Here is a 15,257-nt window from a genome sequence, read left to right on the forward strand (position 1 = left end):
CTTTTGTGCTCTTGGCATATAGGATAATAATAATACAAGAAAGCATGGGTATATCTAAGTTTTGGCATGGTGGTAGTGCTTGTGTGCATTCAAGGCCATTATTTATAACCTCTGCCACAACTGCACAAAAATAGTATTTGTTGCATGTATTGATGCCATTCATTAGTGGTATATAACCTAAACATGTGCTTTGTGCATCTTTGTGGCAAGATCAATTGTGGGCAAGCGTGTCTGATGATGCAGATGAACCCTGAAGCTGCTGCCATCCTGAAGGTGACAGTAATTTTATGGTTTCCACTGCAGGAAATATTCATAGTACACTTGTGCCTAAAGAAATGCTGACTGCATTGTTGCCTTGCACTGCTGGGATAATTGGATTCTAGGGCATCATCTGCAAGAAGTTTGCATGTTATCCCTGTTATGACACTACATATTTCGGGACCAGAGCTGTGCCCTTTCTCAAGTGTGAGAAAGGGCACCACCCTGGACCTGAAACAAATTGTGTCAGTCAGTCTGAAATAAATCCTCATTATAGCAGTATTCTGCTAGGTAGAGTGCTCTCCTTTCTACAGTCATTGGCAGCATATTCGAGGTGGGCGGTACGCCATTTAAAGGATTGATGCACTTGGTGTATATATAGCATTGGTAGTGTGCTGGAAGATACTCTATTATTTGATTCTAAGCCAAAGATATTTATTGGGATCAGGCTGCATTTACATATGTTGCATAGATGCAATATTCCTTCTTGCAGGACACTAGTTGACTTTCTGGTACAGAAAGCATTAATCACTTTGATCATTGCCCCTGAATAATTCTGATAAATCTTCTGTTGTGTTGAGTTCTGAGAAAAAAATCCAAAGATTGAGGAATAAGCCTCCACTGGAAAAGTCTCATTGGGATTACAGAAGAAATAATGAACACACAACAGAGTTACCTTATTTCATGCTACCCCAGAGAGGCGTTCCTGAGACTGTTAAAGGAGCGTTTCAATACAAGAAAGGGCTGGAAGCAGAAAGGACTTTGTGAGTGGAAAGTTGATCAAATCAAAGCTTGAAACCAGTGGTTGTGTGAGGCAGGAATTATCTCATTCCTTTCGCGTGTGTTTGCTTATGATCCTCCACTCAAGTATGTGATTGGATTTGAGCTCAACAAAAAACTTAAATTACACACCTATTGTGCCCCAGCTAAGCTGAACCTCACAATGCCAGAAAAAGCTCCTAGCTGCTCTTTTTCTGGCTGAGTTTGATTTGGTTTCCCCATTGCATGCATGCTGATGAATGAATAATAGGATTATAGAGTCTTGTCTCAGAAAAATGTTGTACTTGTCAGATTTGGTGCACTCACAAATGGTCTGGAGTGATGGATAGGTGCAATATAATACAAAAACATATGTATAACTAGAACGTGTCACAAGATGCTAGTACAGCTGTAAATCTACATGCATAGATTCATGATATAAAGTCATATATATATGTCTAAAATTATTATTATAGCACATTTTGATAGTGTCTCTAATTAATATTCTTGCTTTTTTATCAATATCATCCAATATTTTGATATTATATAAGTTAAAGCTTACCATTTAATAAATAAAGAAAAAATAGCAATATATATATATATATATATATATATATATATATATATATATATATATATATATATATATATATATATATATAGCTTTGCAAAATAGCGGCACTCACAGGGTCTTTTTGATACAAACAAAAGTATTTTATTGAACTCGACGTTTCGAACGTCGAGTATATAGGTATGGGACCTGTTATCCAGAATGCTCAAGACCTGCGGTTTTCCCGATAATGGTTCTTTCAGTAATTTGGATCTTCATCTTAACTATTAGAAAATCATGTAGACATTTAATAAACTCAATAGGCTGGTTTTGCTTCCAATAAGGATTAAATATATATTGGTATGCATCAAGTACAAGCTACTGCTTTATTAATACAGAGAAAAAGGAAATAGTTTAAAAAAATGTGGATTATTTGATATAATCGAGTCTCTGGGAGACAGCCTTTCCATAATTTGGAGCTTTCTGGATAACGGGTTTCCGGATAACAGATCCCATACCTGTATCTATCTATATATATATATATATATATATATATATATATATATATATATATATATATATATATATATATATATATATATATATATATATATATATATATATAGTGTAGAAGGCTTTAGCACACACTTCAGGAGTTAGGGACCTGGGTGCAATCCAGAAGTAAAATATCCACGACAAAAAAGCTGAAGCACACCAGGATTTTCTTCAAGAAATGTAAAACTGTTTATTCCATCAACGTTTCGGCTCTCGAGTGGAGCCTTTATCAAGATAAAGATTACAACAAAGTGAAAACTATTTAAAGACTCACCCAGCTCACTCCCACCTCCCAGTGACGCCCCCTTTCAGGTGTGAGGGATAATTAGAAAATTCATTAGTGTGACTGGTTCTTCCAATAGATACATTCTGTAGAAGCAAATACATATAAAACACAGAATGTGAAATACAGTGTATAACGTGCTATATATAAATATTAAATATTAAACATCAAAATAGAATTTATATATAAAAACACTTAAAAATCCACAAAAAGGATTACCAGTATCAAAACCTAAAAACAAACTGTTTGCAGAGATCGCTATATTATACTTGACAATCATTTTACAGAATCTACCCCTTTTATCTTTTATCCAAAAAAGGAGAAAAAGAGCAATATTCATTGAGACCGCGAGGGGCCACGGTGTCCAAAGTTTTAATCCAATAAACTTCTTTTTGCAAAAGTAACCGGTCCCAGTCACCCCCCCTATTAGGTTCAGGTACCAAGTCAATCCCCATGAATCTCAAAGTGGGTAACCCATGTCCCTTTGCTAAAAAATGTTTGGGTAGTGGTAAATCCGATTTTCCCGATTCAAGTGCCCGTTTAATTGAGGATCTATGATTGCCCATTCTCTCCCGTAGATTGTTTTGAGTTTTCCCAACATATGTTAACCCACACGGACAAGTTATAATATAGATGACATGTGTTGTCGTGCAGGTAATACGATGTTTGATGGGTATTTCTTTCCCAGAATGGGGGTGTCTAAAAGAATTACCTGTCGTCATCTGTCTACAAGTAATGCACCCCGCACATTTAAAACACCCTTTCTTAAGTTTACTTGAGATGGCACTGCATGTATCATAACATTGAACAGGATCTGTTTTCATCAGTAAACTTCTCAGATTAGGGCCCCTTTTGAATCCCCATAGTGGTTTTTCCTTCACTTTATGGGCCAAACTTTTATCGCTTAATATGATGGGCCAGTGATTGTCTACAATATTTCTAATTGCTGGGGAACCTGTGGTATAAGTAGATGTTACAATGAAGCGGTTTCCTTCATTAGGTGTCTTCTTGCCCTGTCTCGCCCTCTCTTGTGCAATGTGTGCTCGTGCCTTAGTCAAGGCAGCCGATAAAGTATTCTGGTCATAGCCCCTTTGTACAAACCGGTCAAAAGTTTCTTGTAATTGTAACTCACAAATATCTTGTTCAGAATTGTTCCGCATAGTGCGTAAAAATTGAGAGAAGGGAACTGCATTTTTGGAACTTGGGGGATGAAAACTTGTGGCGTACAATAAAGTGTTCCTATCTGTGGGTTTACGATATAATTTGTACCCCAAGCTATTATCCCTTCTAAAAATTTCCACATCTAAAAATTGAATTTGTTGCGGATGTATTGTAGCAGTAAACCTAACTGGACTATCCAGCTTGTTAAGGTCTTCGACCATCGCATTCAATGTTGCTTCGCTGCCTCGCCATACAATTAAAATATCGTCAATATAACGTAAATACAGTAACAGGGAATCACCGTATAAAGGGACAATATTATGCTGTTCGTACATGGCCATATAACAGTTGGCGTAGGCCGGAGCCATCGAGGCACCCATCGATGTGCCTGTCTTTTGAAGAAAAAAATGTTTTTCAAACCGAAAGTAGTTGCATTTCAATGTTAACTCCAATAATTGACAAATAAATTCGATTGGAGGGCCAGCGTACACAGCAGAATTTGTAGTGCCCACCGAACTGATTTAATTCCTTCAGAGTGAGGGATAATAGTATATAAACTGCTTACATCGAGGGAAGCTAATAGTATGGGTTCGTTAGGTAATTTTAAATTTGACACAATTTCCAAAAGTTGTTGAGTATCTTTTAAATAGTAGGGGAGAGCTTGTACGGTACTTTGTAGACAATCATCTAAAAATAGGCCAATGGGATGTAACAAACTCCCACGAGAGGACACAATGGGCCTACCGGGTGGATTCTTCACATCTTTATGTACCTTGGGAAGACAATAAAGTACTGGACAAATAGGGTGTTCCTGAGTAAGGAAAATTCTTTCTCCCTCAGTAATCCACTTTTGGGTTACAGCATGTTTTAATACTAATTCTATGTCATCCTTAAATTTAGATACAGGATTAAAGGTTAACTTTTGATAAACCGCAACATTGTTAAGCTGATTACATACCTCATCACGATAGTCTTTATAATTCATTATAACGATACCCCCTCCTTTGTCTGCTGGTCGTATTACAATGGATTTATCGTTATTCAAAGACTTAAGAGCTCCTCTTTCATCAGCAGACAAATTAGGGTGTACCTTAAATGAAGATTCAGACAAGTTAGAAATTTCGTGAGAAACAGTCTGCAAAAACACCTTAATGTTAGTATTGCTAGAACTAGGGTCAAAGTCACTTTTCGTCTTCCATTTTAATTGAGTGTCGTCTTGTTTTTTGTCCCCATAATGTTCTAGTAAACGTAGTTTTCTGCCCATCTTATAACAATCCACCTCACAATTAAATTTGTTAAATGGTACTGTGGGGATAAAAGATGTACCTTTGCAAAGTAGTGATGACTCGGCTTGTGTCAGCGTGTGTTGCGACAAGTTATATATTGGAGTCAATGCGGGTATCTGGGAGGACGTCCTCCTCTGCTTCTTCCCCCTCCGGATGCGCCTCGGCCTGCTCTGCCTGCGCTCCTGGTATTCACTGGGGAAAATTCCTCTCTCGGTCCTCGGTCTGTGGGTAGGGTGTCCAGCTGAAAATGGATCGCTTTCTGGCTAGAAGAGGATGCGGCTGTGGCAGCGTGCTGTGTTACAGGAACGTCGCGTCCTGATGACGTAGTATCATCTTCGCCGGCTGATTCGCCAGAGCTGTCCACTGTACTGAGAGTACGGATGCGCTGTTTCCGCCATCTTGGTTGTCCTCTCCGCCATCCACCCGTTCCTCCTCCGCCTGCAAGCCACCTGTAAACGCGGTGTTGTTGGTAGTCTTCATCCACCTTGCGCAATTTCTCTCTTTTAAAGCGGAGTAAGTCATTTTTAAATGTGTCCACATTGTTTTTCAATTTAGTGTGGAATTCTGCAAATGTTGCCTCATGTATGGCAATCTGGTGTGTATTTTCTAGTGTGGCAATTTCTTTTCGCACTTTACTTAATTCACTGCTAACTTCTTCAATGACCAAAACCATGAGGTCAAGGGAACAGCGATTTAACACTCCAACCCACTTCCTGCATAGGTCGGGATTGTGTCTTCCAATAGTTGGAGCATTTTTAATGCGAAATCCACGTGGTATTCTCTTGGATCTAAAGTAGTCTGACAGAAATAGTCCGTGCAAGTCTAGATCTACTTCGCGTTTTTTAAGATGAAAAAGTTTGTTATATATATCTTTGGGGCAATCAATGCCGGGTTCTTCAGTATGTGTATTATGCCACAATACCTTTTCAATTTCAGATTCCGTGATGTGCCACGTCTCTGCATACAGAAGATTCTGTCCACTCTTTTCCATGAAATCCTCCATGGCCATGTGGTGAGTAGGATAGCTGTAAGTTACAAATGGTGGTGCTCCAAGCAAGAAAAATTCATACAGTGTAGAAGGCTTTAGCACACACTTCAGGAGTTAGGGACCTGGGTGCAATCCAGAAGTAAAATATCCACGACAAAAAAGCTGAAGCACACCAGGATTTTCTTCAAGAAATGTAAAACTGTTTATTCCATCAACGTTTCGGCTCTCGAGTGGAGCCTTTATCAAGATAAAGATTACAACAAAGTGAAAACTATTTAAAGACTCACCCAGCTCACTCCCACCTCCCAGTGACGCCCCCTTTCAGGTGTGAGGGATAATTAGAAAATTCATTAGTGTGACTGGTTCTTCCAATAGATACATTCTGTAGAAGCAAATACATATAAAACACAGAATGTGAAATACAGTGTATAACGTGCTATATATAAATATTAAATATTAAACATCAAAATAGAATTTATATATAAAAACACTTAAAAATCCCTCACACCTGAAAGGGGGCGTCACTGGGAGGTGGGAGTGAGCTGGGTGAGTCTTTAAATAGTTTTCACTTTGTTGTAATCTTTATCTTGATAAAGGCTCCACTCGAGAGCCGAAACGTTGATGGAATAAACAGTTTTACATTTCTTGAAGAAAATCCTGGTGTGCTTCAGCTTTTTTGTCGTGGATATTTTACTTCTGGATTGCACCCAGGTCCCTAACTCCTGAAGTGTGTGCTAAAGCCTTCTACACTGTATGAATTTTTCTTGCTTGGAGCACCACCATTTGTAACTTACAGCTATCCTACTCACCACATGGCCATGGAGGATTTCATGGAAAAGAGTGGACAGAATCTTCTGTATGCAGAGACGTGGCACATCACGGAATCTGAAATTGAAAAGGTATTGTGGCATAATACACATACTGAAGAACCCGGCATTGATTGCCCCAAAGATATATATAACAAACTTTTTCATCTTAAAAAACGCGAAGTAGATCTAGACTTGCACGGACTATTTCTGTCAGACTACTTTAGATCCAAGAGAATACCACGTGGATTTCGCATTAAAAATGCTCCAACTATTGGAAGACACAATCCCGACCTATGCAGGAAGTGGGTTGGAGTGTTAAATCGCTGTTCCCTTGACCTCATGGTTTTGGTCATTGAAGAAGTTAGCAGTGAATTAAGTAAAGTGCGAAAAGAAATTGCCACACTAGAAAATACACACCAGATTGCCATACATGAGGCAACATTTGCAGAATTCCACACTAAATTGAAAAACAATGTGGACACATTTAAAAATGACTTACTCCGCTTTAAAAGAGAGAAATTGCGCAAGGTGGATGAAGACTACCAACAACACCGCGTTTACAGGTGGCTTGCAGGCGGAGGAGGAACGGGTGGATGGCGGAGAGGACAACCAAGATGGCGGAAACAGCGCATCCGTACTCTCAGTACAGTGGACAGCTCTGGCGAATCAGCCGGCGAAGATGATACTACGTCATCAGGACGCGACGTTCCTGTAACACAGCACGCTGCCACAGCCGCATCCTCTTCTAGCCAGAAAGCGATCCATTTTCAGCTGGACACCCTACCCACAGACCGAGGACCGAGAGAGGAATTTTCCCCAGTGAATACCAGGAGCGCAGGCAGAGCAGGCCGAGGCGCATCCGGAGGGGGAAGAAGCAGAGGAGGACGTCCTCCCAGATACCCGCATTGACTCCAATATATAACTTGTCGCAACACACGCTGACACAAGCCGAGTCATCACTACTTTGCAAAGGTACATCTTTTATCCCCACAGTACCATTTAACAAATTTAATTGTGAGGTGGATTGTTATAAGATGGGCAGAAAACTACGTTTACTAGAACATTATGGGGACAAAAAACAAGACGACACTCAATTAAAATGGAAGACGAAAAGTGACTTTGACCCTAGTTCTAGCAATACTAACATTAAGGTGTTTTTGCAGACTGTTTCTCACGAAATTTCTAACTTGTCTGAATCTTCATTTAAGGTACACCCTAATTTGTCTGCTGATGAAAGAGGAGCTCTTAAGTCTTTGAATAACGATAAATCCATTGTAATACGACCAGCAGACAAAGGAGGGGGTATCGTTATAATGAATTATAAAGACTATCGTGATGAGGTATGTAATCAGCTTAACAATGTTGCGGTTTATCAAAAGTTAACCTTTAATCCTGTATCTAAATTTAAGGATGACATAGAATTAGTATTAAAACATGCTGTAACCCAAAAGTGGATTACTGAGGGAGAAAGAATTTTCCTTACTCAGGAACACCCTATTTGTCCAGTACTTTATTGTCTTCCCAAGGTACATAAAGATGTGAAGAATCCACCCGGTAGGCCCATTGTGTCCTCTCGTGGGAGTTTGTTACATCCCATTGGCCTATTTTTAGATGATTGTCTACAAAGTACCGTACAAGCTCTCCCCTACTATTTAAAAGATACTCAACAACTTTTGGAAATTGTGTCAAATTTAAAATTACCTAACGAACCCATACTATTAGCTTCCCTCGATGTAAGCAGTTTATATACTATTATCCCTCACTCTGAAGGAATTAAATCAGTTCGGTGGGCACTACAAAATTCTGCTGTGTACGCTGGCCCTCCAATCGAATTTATTTGTCAATTATTGGAGTTAACATTGAAATGCAACTACTTTCGGTTTGAAAAACATTTTTTTCTTCAAAAGACAGGCACATCGATGGGTGCCTCGATGGCTCCGGCCTACGCCAACTGTTATATGGCCATGTACGAACAGCATAATATTGTCCCTTTATACGGTGATTCCCTGTTACTGTATTTACGTTATATTGACGATATTTTAATTGTATGGCGAGGCAGCGAAGCAACATTGAATGCGATGGTCGAAGACCTTAACAAGCTGGATAGTCCAGTTAGGTTTACTGCTACAATACATCCGCAACAAATTCAATTTTTAGATGTGGAAATTTTTAGAAGGGATAATAGCTTGGGGTACAAATTATATCGTAAACCCACAGATAGGAACACTTTATTGTACGCCACAAGTTTTCATCCCCCAAGTTCCAAAAATGCAGTTCCCTTCTCTCAATTTTTACGCACTATGCGGAACAATTCTGAACAAGATATTTGTGAGTTACAATTACAAGAAACTTTTGACCGGTTTGTACAAAGGGGCTATGACCAGAATACTTTATCGGCTGCCTTGACTAAGGCACGAGCACACATTGCACAAGAGAGGGCGAGACAGGGCAAGAAGACACCTAATGAAGGAAACCGCTTCATTGTAACATCTACTTATACCACAGGTTCCCCAGCAATTAGAAATATTGTAGACAATCACTGGCCCATCATATTAAGCGATAAAAGTTTGGCCCATAAAGTGAAGGAAAAACCACTATGGGGATTCAAAAGGGGCCCTAATCTGAGAAGTTTACTGATGAAAACAGATCCTGTTCAATGTTATGATACATGCAGTGCCATCTCAAGTAAACTTAAGAAAGGGTGTTTTAAATGTGCGGGGTGCATTACTTGTAGACAGATGACGACAGGTAATTCTTTTAGACACCCCCATTCTGGGAAAGAAATACCCATCAAACATCGTATTACCTGCACGACAACACATGTCATCTATATTATAACTTGTCCGTGTGGGTTAACATATGTTGGGAAAACTCAAAACAATCTACGGGAGAGAATGGGCAATCATAGATCCTCAATTAAACGGGCACTTGAATCGGGAAAATCGGATTTACCACTACCCAAACATTTTTTAGCAAAGGGACATGGGTTACCCACTTTGAGATTCATGGGGATTGACTTGGTACCTGAACCTAATAGGGGGGGTGACTGGGACCGGTTACTTTTGCAAAAAGAAGTTTATTGGATTAAAACTTTGGACACCGTGGCCCCTCGCGGTCTCAATGAATATTGCTCTTTTTCTCCTTTTTTGGATAAAAGATAAAAGGGGTAGATTCTGTAAAATGATTGTCAAGTATAATATAGCGATCTCTGCAAACAGTTTGTTTTTAGGTTTTGATACTGGTAATCCTTTTTGTGGATTTTTAAGTGTTTTTATATATAAATTCTATTTTGATGTTTAATATTTAATATTTATATATAGCACGTTATACACTGTATTTCACATTCTGTGTTTTATATGTATTTGCTTCTACAGAATGTATCTATTGGAAGAACCAGTCACACTAATGAATTTTCTAATTATCCCTCACACCTGAAAGGGGGCGTCACTGGGAGGTGGGAGTGAGCTGGGTGAGTCTTTAAATAGTTTTCACTTTGTTGTAATCTTTATCTTGATAAAGGCTCCACTCGAGAGCCGAAACGTTGATGGAATAAACAGTTTTACATTTCTTGAAGAAAATCCTGGTGTGCTTCAGCTTTTTTGTCGTGTATATATATATATATATATATATATATATATATATATATATATACATATATACCAGTGGTGTGAAAAACTATTTGCCCCCTTCCTGATTTCTTATTCTTTTGCATGTTTGTCACACAAAATGTTTCTGATCATCAAACACATTTAACTATTAGTCAAAGATAACACTAGTAAACACAAAATGAAGTTTTTAAATGAGGGTTTTTATTATTTAGGGAGAAAAGAAATCCAAACCTGTGTGAAAAAGTAATTGCCCCCTGAACCTAATAACTGGTTGGGCCACCCTTAGCAGCAATAACTGCAATCAAGCGTTTGCGATAACTTGCAACGAGTCTTTTACAGCGCTCTGGAGGAATTTTGGCCCACTCATCTTTGCAGAATTGTTGTAATTCAGCTTTATTTGAGGGTTTTCTAGCATGAACCGCCTTTTTAAGGTCATGCCACAACATCTCAATAGGATTCAGGTCAGGACTTTGACTAGGCCACTCCAAAGTCTTCATTTTGTTTTTCTTCAGCCATTCAGAGGTGGATTTGCTGGTGTGTTTTGGGTCATTGTCCTGCTGCAGCACCCAAGATCGCTTCAGCTTGAGTTGACGAACAGATGGCCGGACATTCTTCTTCAGGATTTTTTGGTAGACAGTAGAATTCATGGTTCCATCTATCACAGCAAGTCTTCCTGAAGCAGCAAAACAACCCCAGACCATTACACTACCACCACCATATTTTACTGTTGGTATGATGTTCTTTTTCTGAAATGCTGTGTTACTTTTACGCCAGATGTAACGGGACGCGCACCTTCCAAAAAGTTCAACTTTTGTCTCGTCGGTCCACAAGGTATTTTCCCAAAAGTCTTGGCAATCATTGAGATGTTTTTTAGCAAAATTGAGACGAGCCTTAATGTTCTTTTTGCTTAAAAGTGGTTTGCGCCTTGGAAATCTGCCATGCAGGCCGTTTTTGCCCAGTCTATTTCTTATGGTGGAGTCGTGAACACTGACCTTAATTGAGGCAAGTGAGGCCTGCAGTTCTTTAGATGTTGTCCTGGGGTCTTTTGTGGCCTCTCGGATGAGTTGTCTCTGCGCTCTTGGGGTAATTTTGGTCGGCCGGCCACTCCTGGGAAGGTTCACCACTGTTCCATGTTTTTGCCATTTGTGGATAATGGCTCTCACTGTGGTTCGCTGGAGTCCCAAAGCTTTAGAAATGGCTTTATAACCTTTGAAATTGAACTCAGGTGTGATAAACCACAGTTAAGTTATTTTTTAACAAGGGGGGCAATCACTTTTTCACACAGGCCCATGTAGATTTGGAGTTTTTTTTCTCCCTTAATAACGTAAACCTTCATTTAAAAACTGCATTTTGTGTTCAATTATGTTATCTTTGACTAATAGTTAACGGTTTTTGATGAGCAGAAACATTTAAGTGTGACAAACATGCAAAAGAATAAGAAATCAGGAAGGGGGCAAATAGTTTTTCACACCACTGTGTATATATATATATATCTATATAGATATATCTATCTATATAGATATATATATCTATATAGATATATATATCTATATCTATATCTATATCTATATATATATATATATATATATATATATATATATATATATATATATATATATATATATATACATATATATATATATAGAAGAAGAAGAAAGAGAGAGAATTGAAAGTTCCACAATCATAAATCCATATATATATATTTTTAATCTTTAATGCTTTCCACTTCTATTGTGATCATCCAGATGATGACTACAGCTTGAAAATTATGTTACAATAAAAATATTTTTAAGGTCTCTTGAGTACAGATTCTTGAAATGTCTGTGTGCTACATTTTATATATGTATGTATGTATGTATGTATAATTGGATACATGAGTACACAGTTTTTCTCTTATGTATATGTGTGTGTGTATATACACACACACACACACACACAAAACACACAACATATATATTTTTATTATTTAACATCACATTCAACAGATTCAACTATTCTAGGACATTATTAGTAGGGGTTGGTTCCTTATAGCTAGAAGGACATGGTATTCTAGTTTATCTTACAGGTGTTCAATTGGGTTAAGGTCAGGCCTTTGTGCAGGTTACTCAAGTACTTCCATCTCTACAAACCAATTCTGTAAGCTTGTTTATGAGTAGGGGTATTACTGGGCTGAAACATGACCCATGCATCCGCCTACACTCACTCACCTGACTAACCAATAAAAACTGCGTGACATCACTGTTGGAATGATGATGGTCACAGCTTTATTAGAAATACAATAGTGCAAACAACAATATAAATTGTAAACATGAATAATCGATACATAACATTCATATATATGTATATAATATTAATACAACAAATAACTGTACACAAGATTATCTATCAGTCTGCCCTGCCACAGCCACCCTGAGCCATGATATCCTCAAGGCCACTAAACCTAGCTCAGAGGATACCTGCCGCCAACCCCCGGCCTCATTGAGCACGCAGTTTTAGCGCTCCATCTCACCCCCCATGGTCACCCACCTTTGGGGTTAAACCATCCACTCAACCTGATCTGGCATACCAGACCAAATCGCCTCCCCGACAGACTGACAAGGACTCCCCAAATCTGTGACAAAGACCATATTGCCCTCTCAGCTCCAATTTACCTGTCTTAACACCCGTTCCTTAACTCCTCTAACTAGAAATAGTGTATCCCTGAACCCTCCAACGCCACATTCGTGACAACTAAGAAAACAATTAAGTAAACCAACCCCCAAGGAGGGTGAGTGGGGACCTTTTCCTCTGCTGTCCACCTAAAATGGTGGCTAGCCAACCTCTCTATCACTCCTATATACCTGTATCCCCTCCTCCACCCTTTACTATGCCCTACCCCAGCCTTTGAATCTAACCTATCCCCCACTAGTGATGCAAGCTGGGTCATGCAGCCCCTTCTCTGACCCTGCTGCTCTGGGGCTCTCAGGAGAATGGCTTTCCTAAAGTGTTGCACAAATTAAGAAACAGACAATTGCTTTCACTAGAATTGGTGGGCAGTATGAGTCTTGCATGTAATGAAGGGGCCTTGCGGTGGCATGTAAGCTAACATGTTTTGGCCAAAATGGGATACTAACACCTCAATTTTTGTAAAGCCAGTCTTTGCATTATTTGGGTACCTAGGTGGTGGCTGTTTTGTGCTGATACATTTGGACTCAAAGATTGGTTCACATGGGTAGCCGGTAAAGATTCAGTGGAAGTATCCTATTATCCTCTCTAAAGACCATTTTTATATCAGTACACTTTAACACAACTAATCCTTTTAGACTTAATTATATAAATTATATAGTGTCTAGCTCCCTAAATGGAGTAGTTATTTTGTAATTCTCGTAAAGCTAGTCAGCACCGATAGCCCCTATTCATATTGTTTGTATATAGGCAAATATCTATCTATATTTATTTTGCAAAAAATAGGCCAAATGCTGAAATGAATCTAAGCCCTAATTTGCATATTAAAATATGGTACACAAAAAATGTATAATGTTGAAAAAACATCATTGCTTTTAGCTGATCAGAGCTCAGAAGTCAAATTACATTTAGGTTTTGCATTGCATTTGGCTGAAAAAGTGGGAATTGGCTGAATTTGAATACTTTTAAGAGCTGGAATTTTAATAAATCCTGAACCAAATCTTTGATATGGTGTATGATTTGTACTATACACTGTAAATTTCCGCAATTTAAAATAATCTCTTGATACCTATTAGACTAAAAATTTATGTCTGAATATTACAATTGAAAGACCTGGCACGAGCGCAGTTCTGTTTTCTCATAATTGTAACCAAATTACTATCTATCTTTTAGAACATACCAAATATGAATAGTTTAAGAACTGTAATGGGAATAGAAGATTTAAATGTGTATGTAGGGCTGTCATGCTTGGGGTTTGAGTAGGCTGCTTCCAGCAGTGGGCTAGGGAGTGTTATGGTCACAGTCTGTAACCAATTTGGATGTACACTTCATGATCTCAAGATATCCTGCCAGCAGCTGCAGAGTGCTCCCAGAGTCTCAGCATGGTGCCTTCTCTTAACATGTCCCAGGTATGGATACTATTATATGTTATCCTGGATTAGGGGCACCAATGAGGGTTGTGTCTATGTGTACTGAGCCCACAGGGAACAGCAAAATTTAGCACACAGTTATGTATCTGAGGGCCTGTTTGCATCAATAATAACACAATATGACTTCACCAGATTGATCTAATTTCACAGGCGCCTGTTTCTCTTTGATAATTCTGGTCCTGTGTTCAATGTAAAATCGGTCAATGTAATGCAGGAAAATGACTGTAAATCTGCCAAACTGATTAAATGGGACTATCCAACTTTAATAATGAAGGATGACCCATGTTTAAAGTATACCAAATTGCAAAGATCACAATTGTATTTGTATCACTTCTAAACAGTACAAATGTTATAGCTTTTCTTTCGTTCTGGGCCCCCAGTGTTATTTATCACTCCTGCTGCAATTCAGGTCTCAGTTGTTTTTTTCATAATAAAGTAGACAGTGAAGGAGAAATGTCCGTTATTGTGTAATAAATTTAGCTTTTATCAAAAAAGATAAAGTTAAATGGGTTATTTCTGTTTGTAATGAAACTATACTGTGAAATGTTGTATATGTATTTAACTTCTGTGAGTGCCCAGATTAGCTGATAATCATTCAACCAATTCACCGATTCCGATTACTCTTTTAATTGCACCTAGACATCATTTTACACATTAGGAAATGGTAAGCATCCATATAGCATCACATACAAATAGTAAGCATCTGCACATTGACAAAAATTATGTAGAGACACAGTAGTGGCCCAGATATTTGACACAATTTCCTGCACTGGTATAGGCAGGGCTGCCATTAGAAATCACAGGGCACCATACATCAAAATTTTCCGAGCCCAGCCCAGCCCCCAAGCCCCACCCCAGGTTCCACCCACACCACAGTTAAAAGACCACACAGACATCAGCGCTAAA

The 15,257-nt window shown here is 38.6% G+C and overlaps 2 protein-coding genes across 2 annotated transcripts; one reads left to right on the forward strand and one right to left on the reverse strand.

Moving 5' to 3' along the window:
• Nucleotides 1-2,198: 2,198 nt before the first annotated feature.
• Nucleotides 2,199-6,325, reverse strand: LOC121393205. The gene is made up of 2 exons (XM_041561084.1): nt 4,893-6,325; nt 2,199-2,491 (listed from the first exon to the last, which is right to left on the reverse strand). Exon 1 carries the CDS (start codon nt 5,859-5,861, stop codon nt 4,956-4,958), a length of 906 nt encoding a protein of 301 aa, XP_041417018.1. The 5' UTR covers nt 5,862-6,325; the 3' UTR covers nt 2,199-2,491; nt 4,893-4,955.
• An 18-nt stretch (nt 6,326-6,343) lies between these two features.
• Nucleotides 6,344-10,244, forward strand: LOC121393204. The gene is made up of 2 exons (XM_041561083.1): nt 6,344-7,621; nt 10,024-10,244. The coding sequence occupies exon 1, from the start codon at nt 6,653-6,655 to the stop codon at nt 7,556-7,558; it is 906 nt and encodes a 301-aa protein (XP_041417017.1). The 5' UTR covers nt 6,344-6,652; the 3' UTR covers nt 7,559-7,621; nt 10,024-10,244.
• The last annotated feature ends 5,013 nt before the right edge of the window (nt 10,245-15,257 follow it).

The sequence above is a fragment of the Xenopus laevis genome, chromosome 4S (genome assembly GCF_017654675.1).
Source record: "Xenopus laevis strain J_2021 chromosome 4S, Xenopus_laevis_v10.1, whole genome shotgun sequence".
Lineage (NCBI taxonomy): Eukaryota > Metazoa > Chordata > Amphibia > Anura > Pipidae > Xenopus > Xenopus laevis.